At 35.7% G+C, this 17,689-nt stretch overlaps 1 protein-coding gene across 1 annotated transcript in view; it reads right to left on the bottom strand.

The window, feature by feature from the left end:
• The window catches only part of LOC140159578 (plexin-A2-like), a 348,956-nt gene that overhangs the window by 133,572 nt on the left and 197,695 nt on the right, over positions 1 to 17,689 (bottom strand). Inside the window, 1 exon segment of the mRNA XM_072183069.1 lies at positions 6,916 to 7,028. Coding sequence (XP_072039170.1) covers positions 6,916 to 7,028 — 113 coding nt within the window.

Raw genomic sequence — 17,689 nt, 5'->3', positions numbered from 1 at the left:
GCCTCAACTATATGCAATTTGCAGATACATATCTGTATGTCAGCCTCTAGTCAATATTTTATCGACTCAGAATATTCATAAATCAAGCATTACATTTTGTCAAAATGATGTTGTTTTATTTCTAACACACAATTATGAATCAATTTTACCTGGTACAAACATGACATAATGTACAAGTGAAATAAAAGGGGCAAAATGACGTATACGTAATATAGCCTAAAGCTATGCAGGAAAACTTTGAAGTAGATCTTCAACAGAAGTCACGATCCCTGAATCGCAAATGAGAGCAAGAACTTCCATCTGAAAGAATGCAGGCTGTGTATCTAAGTTAACGAGGCGACAAAGACGCTGTGAGTCGCAACATTCGAGTCTGAGCACGATCTCAAGCTTACAAGACAAAATCCCATAATTCCGGTGACCTCGCATTTTTCCGTACCCAACTTGGCTGTTTGCTGCACTGGTTGGCTATAAAATCACTTAAAAAATCAAGGGGGGACAATGACTATTTAACCAAACATTGAAATCAGACCTATGGAGCCTTCCCTCAGATGACCGTCCATTTTGTAAAAAATAAATAACTGAACCTTAATTATGACCTGACCAATGTTCATTGAGACTGTCAGCATCTCTTCCTGCAATCTGATGATGATCAAGTTAACTGAATTTGCCAACTTGATGAGGAATCATCCATCATGGGGTCTACAAGCATGGAATTCTCATCCTATCCACTTGACTAGTCCGGAATCTGAGCGCTAGCCAAAAGGAAACGTTCCCTGACTGCCAGCCTCTCCAAAATACCACATGACCCTTACATTCACTATAAGGAATGACACAGAGACTAAGGCTGAATAATTAAAAACAGCCCGTACATCATCCGAAATACCCGACATATTATCCTCTATAGAATCATTTGATTAACTAAAATGTACGGTTGCTTAACTTTATGCACCGTGAAATATGAATGTAATAACACGTAACATGTGGTAAATATTTACTCCAGAAATAGCACATTATACAAGTGTAATTGAACATAGCGGTATTATTATCAACACAGCATATATATACCGTCTACCGTTTCTACAATACGGATATCATCATCAACCTCTTATGTGCGTGGCGTGGTGTAATCGTATGTTTCATGCCAGGACTAGCCATTTACATATTTCTGACATATTTGACCAGCTACTGAAATCAGGATGTCAAAATGTTTATGACGATAACATAGAGTGATGAAGCCATTGCCCCGATGTGAAAAAAAATGGGAACCTTTAAGCGCGGAGAAAGATAAATAGTAGAAAGGAAATGTTAGCTATATAACAATTGGCGGCCTATGGGTAATTCCCTGCCTTGGCTGAGTGAGCTAGACTTTGAAAGGATGCAAAAATCATGGCTCCTGCATGTTATGCAAAAGTAATATCTTGTCTTATTAACTATCTATCAAAATTTTTGTCATCATTTTATTTTCATATTTCATAAAAACTGACAGAAAAAAGACAAGTTCAGGGCATATAAATATATTTCATTTATTAATATTTGTGTTTTAGTTGTATTTTAGTTAAGAGAAATGGACATTTGTGATTGCAAGGAAGTCGTGTGACACTTTCAGGATATTATACTACTGACATTGAGTCTGCTCAAAATTGCTTGAAAACATTGGTCAGTTTTACATCTATGCAACTTGAATATCAAAATTGGGTATTAAATTTTAAAATAAATAAATCTTCTTTTAACACTAACATCTTCTTACTGATCAAAAATCCATGATTTTACTTGGCATACAAATAAATGGAAGTAGTGAAAATAGGAGACGATTCACAGAATAGAGTTAGATAAACATATATAATAGGGGCTTCTACTGCAGTCATATGCTTTAAGACCCTGCCACTTCCTAACCATCATAATGTATTGCAGGTTTGCAAAATGTGCTTGCAGGGACCTGTACAATTTAAAGGGATGTGTATTTTTTGTACCTTGCTATGATTGCTACTGAAATCCAACAAGGAACATTGCAGTGTTTTGGAGATTTCTAACACATCCCAATGGATGGTATGCATGGGGGTTCTCAAAATAAAAAATATGTTCTTAAGTATTAGTATTTGGTAACAATATTTAACATATCATTACAGACATTTCAAGTCTTTTCAATTTTTTTCTTGATTACTGTATCGTCCTATGGCAGACTGGATTACTGTATCGTCCAAATGGAAGACTAAGACAAATCAGTCTTCATTTAAATAATTTGTCCTTTTATTATTTTGGTTTAATTTTTTCATCCCAATTTTTCTACTATCTAGTTTATTTGTTTGTGTAAGGGCAGAATTTAAATTAAATTGTTGGTTCCACACTTATAGACTGGCACTAGAGTTGCATCTGCATTTACCCCAAATAAGGAAAATACCTTAATTGTCTGGCCTTTCTGTTTAACACTAATGAAAACAGCAACACGAAGGCTACAAGAATTAGGGCAACATGACATTGACAAAAAAAGAAAGCGTAAGAAAGAACAAATCCACTGTATCGATTATTCAAATGTTTGGGGGATTATTTTTTAGCTATATTGAATTAAAAACAGGCGTCTGTTTGGCCGACGTGGGTGTGATTTCGTTCAATTTTGTTGACAAATATTCAGAATATTTACCAAAATTGTCAGATTTTCTTTCAGATTTTGCAAGCTTTCTGTTATTTTTTTAGGGATTTATTTTTTAGGGATTTAGCCTCCTCCAGGAAAAAAAATCCTGACCAACCGACCCTACTTCACAAGATCATTTGCCAGTAGAACAGAGTTTTAATTTCATCGCAGAAGGCTCCTAATTACAAACAACAGATCGATATTATTGATACAAAGAATAAATATCACAACAGGATATCAGAGACACCTACACCAAATTCAAACTTTCAAATGTCACAGTGGGTGGGGTTTTCCCCTTTTTTCAAGCGAAATTGCAGCGACAGATGGGTTTCTACAAAGGACTGCTGCAAGGTATGCTGGGTATTATGAAGGCAGTGCCCCCAAGGGGATGAGCCATCTTATTGTTAACAACTCTGATACAGCTGATGATAAGCTTGTCTCTAACATTTAATTGATCGCCAAGTGTGTAGAATTCTTTTTTTTTATTAATATTAAATAAACAAACAAAAAAAATGCACATATCCAAAAGAAATGGTTTCACTTAAGACACTTTATGGCATAATATATGGCTAGTATGTTGATAAAAGCTAATCGGATGCAGGAGTGTATGGTGAAGGAAGCAGCTATGAAGGCAATCCTATGAACGATATCAGCACCAGGCTTACAGCAATATCATAATGATATTTATTGTTGAGAAGTTGTCCTAAATCTGTGAACAGCTCCTATAGATTCAAAATGTCACTGTTTTTAAGCACTGTTCTATCGGGAGTAGGGATTCGCAACACTGATCTCTCATCCTAATTTTGATGCGAAATTAATCAGTCTAGTATTGTCTTACTTCATCCACTATAATGGACCACAATGGCCTCATCCCAATGGCATTGTTCAATAACCTCAATTAAACACTTAGTGCAAATTTTGACCTGAAGTTGCAGAGTATGATTTTTGTACCCAAATTTTCTACGGTCATTCAATAAATGTACATATGTATTGGGGTTAAAGAACTGTGCCATAATAGATGAGCATGTTGTGGATCCTAGTGACCGCTACAAAGTATATGAAATGTGTATTACTTGTCTTCATATCCAACGAATTAGTAACATGATTGATGGAAATTTGATTTTTTTTTTCAAATTCGAAAATAAATCTATGACCTATTTTTTAATTTGATTATTGAAACAATCCGAATAGATATTGCAGATAAACCTATTACAAAACAAATTACTTGTCATCTAAATATCACAAATTGATAAAACGATACTTTTTTCTGTATATCTACGACAGGTACGGAGGATAAATAAACAGTCACATGACTTGCCCAATTCCCAACCGTGTCATCGCTATCCCCCCGCATTTCCCATCGTGTGTAACCAGAAACCTTGCCAATGTTGTCGCTGCAGTTCATCATCATCGTCATAATCAAGGTTGCCTTCGAATATAACCACCCTCTGGTCATAGTTATAATGCATGTTGATCCATACGTAGAACGGAACAAAAACTTACACCCCCTTATCTCATAGGTGAGAGAGATTACAGACTCGCTGCAACTCATAATAATTCATAATTGTGAGATGTCTATTGAATGATTATGTCTTCTTAAAGCAACATATTGCCATAACCTTCCACAGGGGCTATACCCCTCTGTCTATCTCTATCTATAGAGATGTTCACACGAGCTCCATTCTCTTAAGATTTCATCACCATGACAATCAGGCCTCTGTCTTTTGAAAATTGCTGGCGAGTGACAAATCACCCTCCTCAAAACTTGTCAGGTGAGCTGTAGGCGAGTTATTTTAATCACTTGCATTATATTACACCAAATGTAGGCGAGTGATAAAAAGCTCTCATCAGCATCATTTTAGGCGAGTGATGGCGAGTGATCGCACTCACTCGCCTCAAAAGACAAGGCCTATACATTAATAACACAGTGTTATATCAACATGAGGGATTGTAAAAAGTGCAATCTATGTATGTTCCAACTGACTATTGCAAGTGCAGATCTCTCAAAGCAAACTGTGAAACTGTGTAGACTCTCATTCATCTAGGTATGTTGAAATTAAGATTTAATCTAAATCTGGTCAACTAGACAACCCTAATTTTGACAGATGAACCAATGTTGCGACTGAAATTGTCAGTCTTCTGCTGGTTGTGATGCAAAGGTTTCAGTCGCAACATCGGTTCTTCCGTCAAAAATAGGGATGTCTGGTTGACCAGATTTAAATTAAATCTTAATCTCTCAAAGCATTTTATATTCCTGGCACACAAAGTACATCTACTAAATCATACTTCTCAAACCTGATGTATTAGTAGTGATTTTGGTACTAATAACTGCTCACTATTGAATGAAAATATTTTGACTCCGTAACTCTTGAGCCATTTTAACATCGTGTGAACATAACTTATCTCAGTACTACGGCTAAGGTGAATGAGTAACTCACCACGCGATTCAACCTAATGCTACAACTACTTGTTACGCCACTGGGTTTCCCCGTAGTCTTGTGTATGTTCTCTGGTGATCTTCATTACGATATTGACTCGACATTAATGGGGGTATGCCTAGCCACCCTAGGCATTCCTTTTATTTAAAGGTGCCAGAGATGGCAGCGGCGTTGTCTCTCTCACAAATTCACACCATCTCCCCTGATTCTTTGTCAAGTGTGGATTTCACTCGTACAGACACTTCACCTTCTGCGGTGTTTGCAGAGTTTTCGTTTTATCTTTTTTACGCAAAAATTTGGGATTCTTTCTTCAATTTGCCTTTCAGCAGTAATCCGACATGCGTTGGAGATAAACACCTTTGTTGGATTTGCAATCTTAAATTTCTTGATTAAAAGCCAATTAAGAGGAGCTGATCTTCTTTTTTTGCGAGGTACGAAAGTCCGGGCGAGTCCATTTGCATATTCAAACCGATTTGCACCACCGATATGCGACTGAGGAGTCATCCTGAATTAACTTTGCCCGGTAAAACCGATTCAACACCAGCAGGGCCCTTTGTGTTGCCTTGATTAGACAGACTTGCAAATTGCGAACATGTCGCCATTAGATTTCCAAGTCGATTAGCGAGAAGTTACCGAGGAAGCCGACTTGTAAACAACTTTCAACAAGGCTACAGGGGCTCTTGAGACTTAAAGGCTAGCACTTAACCAAATAGCAACAATTGTTTGACTAACAGTTTATATGTTAAATTCAAATCTGCCTAATTACAAAGCTCCGGCCATGTCCTATCGGTCAAGGCACTAGTCTTTTCCATACACCCTGGGCATATTAGGTCCTGAGTTTGAGACAACTTTTTCACATTAAAAAACCAGTTGTAACATTTTCCCCATTAAATGACTTGGTGAGCACTTTTGTAAAAGTGTACTCATTCGAATGATAGTGAAAGTGATAGTTTTACAATAATTGTTATTGGTTTTTTTAAAATTAAAATAGATACTATTTCCTGAAAGTTGGACCACTTGTCAAACTTTTATCGTATGTCTCATCTTCTTTTTTCCTTGGTACTCTCTTAAAGGCATTGAGCCCTGCAACATTCAAATGGGGTAGGGCCAACCTGCGGCTAAGGCCAATGGAAGCGGATTCCAAATTTTTTTGTCACAAGTCTGTATCACTTTTTCATTTGGGCCAAAACTTTCATTATTTTTTATGAAAAAGTAAATTATCTGAAAATTGAGATGGAAATATTATCTTATAACCTGACATTGAATGTTATTATAACATTTTTACCAAAACCCAAAATATATAACCTGTTTAAAAATGCTTTAAAAACATTTTTTGTTTGCTGGGTATAAATTTCTCGTGATAAATTTACCCTTAGTATGAAATCCATTATCTACTAAAAATAAAGCAAATATAACCTACAAATTGGGACCCCTGATCAAGAGGAATCTTGTTTTTTTAGTATATGATTTTATTATGGGAGTGAAACAAAATTTGTCCCTTCAAATGAAATCCATTATCAAAATAGAAAATAAAGCAATTCATTTGTATTTTAAACAAATTTGCAGGTGTAAGTCACTGACCCCTTGAAAGCTATCCACAACGGATGGATTGAATTGTTGTCAACACTGCCCAACAGATTCATCACATTTCAATATCAATTGAAATTTTTTAAAAAAATCCATCAGAGAGAGAAACGTGTGATTCTATTTAAAAAATGAATGATAGACAAGTGTGTGTATTTGCCACTTTATCAGTAAGAAAAACAGTGAAGTTTACACAATGCTTGCCGCAATTCATCTTGAGGGGGTATGAAGTCACCTATTTCTCTCATAGGTGACGGTACTGACCTGTTTTTCAGGGTGCACCATCCGCAATAGGGATCTCCTACTCCATTACCAACTCCCAGGCATTCATCGCAAGTCTTGTGTTTGTCACACTGCTCCACGGGCAACTTGGTTATCTGTGGATAATTAAAAATAGAAAAGAAGAGTTCATTTGTTAGTATTGATATGACATATTAACATCAATATATTTTAAAGGAGTGTAAAAATATATACGAGTGAAGATAAAATATTGACTATTTGTCTGTGTGTACTGGTCAAGAGTACATGGTCACTGTCACGTCCTTTTACACATTTAAACACGTCAACAGAAGAGGGCACTTGTACCTGCTTCCTGTTCCTTGACACGGACAACCCACGACACGCTCATCCGTCCGACCTATTCATTTCAGCAGCACTTCATCAGCATAATCATTATGATTAATATACAACACCCCCATTACAGTCAATACAAATTTACTGCTCAACCACTGGAAATTTGTAAGCTTTAGGGCATTGGGAGTTTTATTTTTCAAGATATCTAACTGTGTATGAAGTCATGAGTCCCTGTCACAACACCGACCTGTTGCTAATAAATGCAGATGAGGCATCACAAGTAGGGCAGGTCAGTGATGGGATGCAGGCCATGTGTCTTGAGCACCGCAGACCATGATGAAATCAAAGCTATCGTTGGATTAATTCATCAAGTCTTCATTTTAATCTTGCCTCATGCTCATTGTTTTATGATTTGAATGCATATTTTCCCCAGGTCTCTTATAGAAGTCTAAAATGCTAAGATGTCATACTATGCCAATCCACCGGGACAAAGTTCACAATATGTATGTACACCTATGTGTTTGTACACTTCCAGTATGACCTTTGAATAAATCGGGTACAAAAACTCATCTCTTTTACAAGAGGTCAAATTTAGAGCAATCACTATCGACTGGAGGTTAACGAACGATGCTATAAGAGATTAGGCCATTTTTGGCTCAGCGTGTAACCTAAGATTCAAAAAGCTCTACATTCACTAATCGCTATCTTTAATGCATACAGCAATAATATTTAGATGCAATTTCTAGTCCAACGCAGTATTAAAATATGGCTATAATGTCATTACGCAGATTAAGAAATCCTCTTCAGCCAACCCTTATCGCCCGTTAACAAAACAGAAACCGACAAATTTGCATCGGTTTTCTATGCAATAACATTTATCTTCACTTGGTCCGTACTTCATAAATCATTCAGGTACGCACCTCATTTGCCAAAAGTGATGACATTTAAACACCAATTCCTATGGGGGCCAAACTTCACGAGGGGACCCACTCTAATACGAATCATGAAGCAGACATAGCTTTGCAAAATATTTCTTGTTTTGCATGTGTGGATTTAATGGGGGGAACACGCTGAGCAGTCACTACGTGCTTTGTAACATTCATGCATACTCACGCTCTACGTGTTGTGCCAAGCATATTTTCTTACCCTTTTTCCATCATTGCCCTACACCACTGGGAAACATATTAAGGATGCTTACAAATTTTTGCATTTAGATGTATCCGAACAAATTTGACCATGTCGCACAAATATGCTTCCACTTTCTATGACCCAGTGTTGATTATCATCCACACATATGCCCTACATTTACCGTAAATACTGAATTTTCAAGTAATTTCATCTGCAAGCATCACTTTTCACATTTTGATTATTTTTCTGACCCTCATTTGGACCGATCAGCCCAGTTAATATATTCAAAGTGACATATGACATGAAATTTTCCTATCAGTTCCTGTGTGAACTTGTCGCAATGGACAGTACGGTGCATACCCTACAACAGCATACTGACTTAAAACACTTCGCTTTTGTCAGTGAACCGTTGAAAAGTACATGTGTGAAAGTGCGAAGTAAAGATATCAACATACCCCTTTTTCCATATTAAATACTTATTTGTAAATTATCTGAAGCCTCATTTTGCCTCAAATTTGATGAGATTCTAATGGATGTGCGATGATGCGTGGGGTGTGCTTTTGGCTCGAGTTGATATTAAAGTTGACGACGACGACAAATCAAAAACGTGTCAAGTGTGATTAACATCAAGCAAAATTAGACTTCGAGAACAACAATTATGAAGCTATTAGCACAGAAGACTTGACATCTTATTATTTTGATCAATTTTTAGGATTCTTAAAATATTTCAGCTATCACCAATATCCAACGTCTCCAGCTCCATTAAAAAGTGCATCAGGAAGGACTAAATTCTACCTTTGTTTATGTCTTAAGAAATCGGCAGATACAAACAAACATTTTGTAGGTTAACAACTTGGAACAAAATGAACTGGACCATTCCAGTTGAATTTCATACACCCCATATGGAGGACATGACCTTAATCTGTGTGAATGTGTGTAAGTGTGAATTTCATATGAAATGGGGTTACCAAAATAGGTGGCTCCATTTGAAATTCACAATCCCTGTGTGGAAGAGTACGGCCATGTCTTCCATAGGGGGTGTATGGATTTCAACTTAAATAGCCCAATTTGACAATCCAGTAAGCTTAATCTGATACAATATCTATTCCACCTCTGGTAGATATATCTCAAATTAGGTCTAGACAAATTTACCCAAAACCTTAAGTGCAGTGTACAATTAAATGGACCAAGATTGATCCTCATGCCCTCCTTGAATGGTCTACTCTATCCATGTATTGGTTGTAATATTAGGGATGCCCACTCTCAATACAGTTTCCACTAGAACGATTTTTCATTTACTGTGTGCGTGCACTCACACACGTCTTGTCTATGGAGAAACTGATCGATACAAGAAATCCCAGGCATGTTAAGGTGGTATTGGATGCATTTTCTAGAAATAAGGAAATGCTTTGAGCATGTTTTAAACAGATTAATTGAGTAGGGTAAAGTACACTGATCAATATGCCTTTTGTTTGAAGCAAATCGGAAATACGGTTTCTATACTACATCAAATTATATTTTCTTTGTATCTTATTGTTTTTATCAATAATCAATATAGTTAATGAGCTAAAAGGACTGTAAAGGCTCATTAATATGTAATTTTGCAAATATTTTGCTAAAAATCAATGCATAAATGTTCATGGTACTTTTATTTTGCATACTTTTGCCCTGAAACTTGGTCAAAGTGTTTCTAATATGTTCTAATGTATTATATAGTGAAGCCGCCCCTCATTTGCATATTTGCATAATTAATGAGCTAATTTGCATAAATGCTAATTAATTATGCAAATTAGGGCTTAGCTCATTAATTATGCATAAATTATCTGGAAGTCATTAGGAACACTTTGACCAAGTTTGAAACCAATATTCTGTTAAATAAAAATGTTATGAACATTTATGCATTGGATTTTAGCAAAATATTGGCAAAAATTACATATTAATGAGCACTTTCAAGTCATATTAGCTCATTAACTGTATTGATTATTGATAAAACAATACAATACAAAGACATTTAAAATGTATGTATTATGAAAACCGTATGTCCGATTAGCTTCAAACAAAAGGCATATGGATCAGTGTTCTCTGCCCTACTCAATTAATATCTATACTAATAAAATAATAAGCGGTCTCTATCTGTCTATCTGTCTATCTATCTATCTGTCTGTCTGTCTGTCCGACTTGCGTTTATGCTTGGGGTGTGGACGCATCGTGCTGAAATTTGGGATATAGATAGGTATTGGGAAAAGCATGTTGGCCATGTGGTTTTGAAGGTCATCGGAGGTCAAGGTCAAAGGTCAAAGGTCAAAATTTCAAACTTTGTCCGATCGGGCCCAAACTTGGTGGGTAGAATCCTTGATAGGAGGGGAATATAATGCACGCAATAAAATCGAGGTCAACCGAGGTCAAAGGTCATTACGGAGGGGTCAAATTCAAACTTTGCCCGATCGGGCTCAAACTTGGTGGGTCGAAACCTTCATATGAGGGGAGCATGAAAAACATATGGAGGTCATCCGAGGTCAAAGGTCATGGATGTCAAACTTTGTCCTATCGGGCTCAAACTTGGTGGGTGGAATCCTTGATCGAGGGGAATATATGGGCAAAACAAAATTGAGGTCAACCGAGGTCAAAGGTCATGTAGGGCTAAATTTAAAGTTTGCCCTATTGGCTTAAACTTGATAGGTGGAATCCTTCGTGATGAGGGGAGCATGAAAAAAAATTACACCGAGGTCAAAGGTCATCTGGGGTCAAACAGTATCGCTACCATGCCAGTGCTCTCACAGCATCAGGGCTCTCATAGCTGCAGGTGCACTAGTGTTTAAAACATAAATAGAGCACTTCCAAAATGGGTCCAGAACCACCTTAAATGGCGTACATACTTGTTTTGATCCAAATGTAGGCCTATATCAGGGTGTTTCAAGAAATTCCTGATTCCACCAGAAAACATTCACCAAACTTTTTCCTGTTTGGTCAGTAAATAGAGAGGACCTTCCTGCATGAAGAGATCAACTTTTTTTAATGAAAAATTTAATGAGATGAGAACTGCAACAGGTTGAAGTGACACCATTCCGTGCATCAGGTGTTCAAACGCAATTATCTCCGAATTTGGAGTGAATCAGACAAGCAAACTTACATACCCATAAAATTTAACTATTTATGAAGACAAAATGTGTAGGATGTAAAGAAATTTAAGAATGTTTAAGCCTACATTATCTCAAATCATGCACTTCCCGTGCACTTCTCACTACCATGTCCATTTCATAGGGAGTATAAAAACCGGGGACCATCATGGCTTCCATGCACACAGTGTATTGCTCAATGTAGTAAAGATAACCTTTGAGTTGGAGTAAATTTCTCAAAATTGGTAGTGATTAATGTTACCAAACTTATGCCATGATGAAATATAATAATTTTTGAAGATAAAATGTGCTGACCTTAAAAGATTGAACAATGTTTAAGACTACCGCTTTTCATTTGAAATAATGCACTTATTGTTTCTCCTCTATGGAGATATTTTCCATGGCGGCCATCTATGATCATGCTTGAGGTTTCAACAAACAAACCATGGGTTTTGAGGTCTTATAGTTTTTGTTGTATGTCAACAAAATCGATTAAATTTTCAGGATGATCTTATTTTCATGTTGTTATAAGCAAATATAATGTTCCAGATAAGATAGTTAATAAATACATTAAGAAAAAGTACCTTAAAGTTGCACTTTCTGTTAGTATTCCTTTTGGACTTTAACTTTTTAACATGTTCTAGCAGCCCTATATAAAACCGTGACACTCGAAAGGCCATATCTCTGGAATGAAACGTCCGATTAAGATTATTTAAACGCCAAAATGTTTCTTTCATCAATTCCCATCCAATAAGTTAGGTCTGAATCAATTTAAAAGTACTTCAATTTTTAGTGGACATGCCTAGTAATATCCTTTATAGTTGATCTTCCATCTTCTACACAAATTGAGCGATTTTTCATGGGGTAGCTGGGTGAGGTGTACCAGTATATCATTTGAAATCATTTTGCCATCTGGGCCAAAATTAATCTCCTGTTGGTGACATTTAGGTTAAAAAAATAACTTGTCATGATAGAGCAAGATGAGAGAAACGGTTGAAGCAGAAAGATGAATGAAATGAAATGAAATGGAAATACCCAGACAGGAGACCAAGATTGACAATAATACATGACTTCCAATCCTTAATCATGTTTTTCACCAGATCAGTATCATGTCTCTGGCCTGGTTGCACATAGAGCAGTCATTATACTAGTATATACCAACAAATAAATGCTGCAGGATGTGCTTCTCAGGCAAGCAAAAACAGTGAGATAATAGTGAAATGGTGTGATAAAGGTTTCAAGACTTGGAATGCAAATTGGGGTGTGGGTGTGTGTGTGTGTGGAGGGTGCACAAGTGAGGGGGTGCACACAAATGGGGGTGAAATGAGCGTATCTGCGTACGTGCATCATCTGCGATTATCCAATTGCCCATCAGGGAGAATTTGAAAAGTAATATTTTTTATCTTTAAAAATATGCATCCTAATGTTGTACCCCACCCTAGGCAAGTTGTGTCACAACCCTAGGATCATGTTGAAGCGAATAATCAATATGGATCATAATGCATATTACAGTGTGATCATATAGCTTAATAAACTGTGTCAAACACTATGAGCCAAAGATGATCTCATCTCCGATGGCAGAGTTCAATAACCACCATTCAACAAGCATAGCTCAAAAATACCTAACACACTCAAAAGTCATTCTATGCATGTAGAAGCCTATCGGGTTAGATAACGTGTACAAACACAGATGAATGTCTTTGAGATTCAAGTAAAATCATAGGCCTTTAAACTCAACTAAATAAACTTAACCAAGCATCCACAAAAGTCAACTAGCTTGTGTTCCATATTTTAGCTTGCATCCATATCATGCATATTCTATATACCAAGGTAACAGGTGTGTCTAAGAGAAGCAATTAATGTACCATCCGCTACCTGTCCTCGTTCCTTCCATCAATTATGAGTAACAAAAACATATTTATGCATCCCATGAAATATGATCGACCATTATCAAATTGAAAATTTAATATTATGCATTAGCCACATTAATTATTTAAGCCGATGTAATAATGCATTAATGGTGTAGTTAAAAGGGTAAAACAGAAAATTTCAAGGGCTGATTAATCATATAAATATCATTTTTATGGCAATTTATGAGTACTTAAAGTTTGGAATGGATGTCAGGTTTCAAGTTTTGATACATTTTTAAGCACCTCTCTATCCAGTAATGTTTTTATTCATAATTTTGTTATTTAAAAAAATTTGCCATAAAAATAATTTGGTACTAATTTAGCTCCATAATTACCTACAAATACCAGCTCAGTGCTTTAGTGAATAAAATGTTATCAGTTATTAGAGCGCCATCTATAGTTAGCTAATGAACAAACAACAATTTACAATAACAGCACATCTCTATTATAAATAGCAAACATGTCACAAAGTATTGTTCTGAAAAATTTGATGCATCATTGTAAAGAGTTTTTTCAATTAATTTTAGCAAAAAAATGAACATTTTTTGGATGAAGTGATTTGGACAAAATAACATTGGACCAACGGTATTTGGACAAAACAATTCTGGACACAATGTCACCAAAATGGTAAATCCAGACTGGGAGCCAATACTGTTGGGCACTGATACTGTGAATTATGGAAATATTTTATAATAATATCAAAACATTTTTTATACTGTATTCTACACTGTGGTTACACTAATACAAGGTTATATTTTCACAAAATTTTTCCCGGAAAATTCTGACAAACAAATCACAAAATAATACAAGAACTAACACACATAGACAGTAAACAATTATATCTTTATATTCTACCCTCATATCTTCTTGGATTTAAACAAGGTGATCTGTAAAAAAAGTTAACCTGGTACTGATATTAACCATGACACATTATAAGCCTATACAACCACAAGAATACAAGCCACATTAAGCCACAAAATCCAGAAACACTTAGTGGTTGCTGGGTCACCTCAAGTCAAAGGCATGATCTCATTGACTCATTAAATACAAAACTACACATTGACCATGATATTGACAATATACAAAGCAGAGGATGTTATGGTTTGTATTATACATACTTTCCACATTACTTCAAGAATTATTTGTTTGTTTGTTTGTTTTATAAATTATCTCAAGTCCTGTTATTGGAAGAGGGGTTGTTTCACCTTTCTGATACCTGAAAACCAACACTGATCAAGTGCTATTTTGGCTTCAAAACCAACTCATCAGAAATTATGATACCTCAAGTACAATTCAAACATAACTATCATAAGACCATGTCTATTGCCAAACATTTCACTGTCTCAGTTTCTATTGATGTCATTCACCTAATTCACAGAAATACTACAGATGTTCATGTAATATAAACAGGGGTGTAAACAACGACAAACCCGCTCTTGCCTAATCATGGGTTTATATTCAGGATATCCTTCCTTAATCAACACACTACAGTGCATCAAATAACCAGACCAAAACAAGATTTAACCTTCAAAATGTTCAAATAAACTTGAACATGTTTCCTGCAAAACTGAAAAACCAAGTTCAAATAATAATTTAAACCATTACAAATTAATTTCAAATGGCATAGTTCAACAACCTCAATGCAACAATAGATTTTAAATCTATGATAATGTAATCACAAATAGCTCGAAATTTGACCTCATGCTATTGGGTATGAGTTTTTGTACCCAACATATCCAAAAGGTCATTCATGTACATCAAATGAGTTGGGGTTAAATAACTGCGGCCTTACAGGTGAGAATGCTTGATATCATAATTGCATATTACATGTTATCATTCCTTTAAACTCTCAGACATGATCCTCCCACGTACATAAATATTACAAATTTTAAGCATGGTTGCATCGATCATTAATTTTATGTGTGGTTTTATATAAATTATCTCTAACATGCATACATTTTTTTCTATACTAGTTCAAATTTATCCTAATATCTATGCTTAATTTTGAAGCTTTTTATATCCAATTTACCTCAACCAAAAACCACTACCTATATACAGGGCTATATGTACTTCCAATTTGAACCCAAAAAAGCACTCATCGATCAATTTCTGACAATGATTCTCTATAAATTCTACATCAATTGCTCAAATGTGCTACAAAAAATAGACAAAAAAATATTGCTTTTCTTACTGATCCCAAAATTGGGGCTACAAAATAGAGAATAATTGAAGACAATTTTATTAGCATAGACCCAATTGTCAAGAGGCTGACAATGTTGACACTGCTCTTTTCAACAATCTTCTCCCATGAAATGTACCAAATCACATCTTTTTTCTCCAAATCCAGATGATTTCTGACATCGATTGAAAAATGGTACAATTGACTTTTTTTTCTTGCTTTCTTTCTTTCTAGGCTAACTTTTGACTCCCATCTTGAGTGTGAGCGACGCGCTTCCATTTCCTTTTCTCGAGAAAATTACCCAGCGTCATTTGTAGAGTGAAATTTCAGTCGTCAAGTCTTTGAGAAATATGACATTCAGCATGCCAATTGTGCACAATAAATGAGCTTGATCTAATTCAAAAAATATGCCATTATTTTTGCAGTGCTGGTAATTTTACTAAGGTCTGATTTTAGTTTAAAAGTATCAATAAATAACATTTTGTAATGGTAGCAATTTAGTGATATTTTACTTCATGAGTAGTGCATACCGGTACTTATTATTTGAGTCATGACAAATGTTGTATTGATAATTGATAAAAGTGGACATCTTTTATCCGGAAAGCAAAATATCTTTCATAAATCGATGTAATATCTCAAAAAAGAATTGTAATTGTGAAAATTACTATAGAAGAGCTCCTAAATGGATGTTTACTACCTCCCATTTTGATTGATTTCAAAATATATACTAGTAATATTTATTATATCTTTAAAATGTTCATGCAAGCAAAATGCGACCTATATTCAATGCCAAATGAACCACTACACACAAACAAACACACCACAGATTTGCACTCCCTATGAATTAAAGAATCTCATTTGTTATGGGACCCCTCTGCAATGCATCATTACTTTCTCATCAGAATGTTGAATAAACATGGTGTGAAGATGGATTTCATATCTTTTCACATCAAAAATACAGGGTGTTTTGATGATGATGTATGCTATCTGTGCGCTCTCACTGCGAGGTATATTTCACACACTGTTCAATCTATATTGACATTTCAAAAAGTAAGACAAACTGAATTAGAATAAAAATGGTGATAAAACGGGAGAGTCTGACAAAACGGTGTGAAAATGATCTCTGAATGTCCAATACAGAAAGCAGGTCACAAAGGACTACATGGAAATCTACAAGAAGGACATCAGTTTGATGAAAAGCTTTTACATGTAGGAAGCAGGGAAAAATAGGCCGGAGTCATTTGTGGATTGCATTGAGCGAGATCTGCTTGTGCATGGTGGAAGCCGGCACAAAAAGCACAAAAGGATGAGAGTCTTATATTTTTAAACTACTTTTATGGTAAACTGACCAGTGTTTCTTTCATATGCAACCTGCATACTGTTTCCTGTTGGTGCATATTTACAGAAACCCATTTTAATGGGATGATGATGAACGGACTTTCGGATGCTGTTCCATTGCTTTACTGTCTTGTTAAGTACAGCTCCTGAGAACTATCTTAGCTTTCAGCAGAAAGGAGTAAAACAACTTATCTATCCAATGAAAAAAAAACTTCTAAAATCCAAGCTTGGAAAATCTTGGGGAGTCTGGGAAGCACCTTTCCCTGAAATTGTGGCATTTGAGCAGAAAGAGTATTTTTGCAAAGAAAATGTGGCATTTGAGGATTTTTGAAAAGAAAAATACAAAGAAACAATATTGCTATCTTTATGGGAGATTTTTGATCATCTTCCCCCTTTTCCCCAGCTGCTAAAGGTCAAGGATTTCTATGTAAATATTTAGTGAAAACCCTATCACTTATGTTTCACCCAGTTTTAAATCAAATTCCATTTTGTGGGATATCCAATTGCCTTTCCCCTTAAATCCTAACTCTAAATCTTCAGGTCTTTAAACTGACCCATATCCATTATGTAAATATACTATCATTTGAGAAAAGAAAATCAAGTCAAGTCCATTTTTGCTCTAGGCTAGGGCTAGAAACCCCTTTGAGAATCTCCAGATCCATCCGTCCATCCATCAATCCATATTCCACGCATCATATAGGTAATACTAACATCCATCGTCCGAGGGACCTATGGATCAGACCCGATTCAAGTACTAGCAGATAACAACATGTCCGTCTATATAATATGGGACA

The sequence above is a fragment of the Amphiura filiformis genome, chromosome 8, assembly GCF_039555335.1.
Source record: "Amphiura filiformis chromosome 8, Afil_fr2py, whole genome shotgun sequence".
Taxonomy (NCBI): domain Eukaryota; kingdom Metazoa; phylum Echinodermata; class Ophiuroidea; order Amphilepidida; family Amphiuridae; genus Amphiura; species Amphiura filiformis.
Note: the sequence above shows the minus strand (reverse complement) of the source record. Positions and strands in the feature narration are given on the sequence as shown.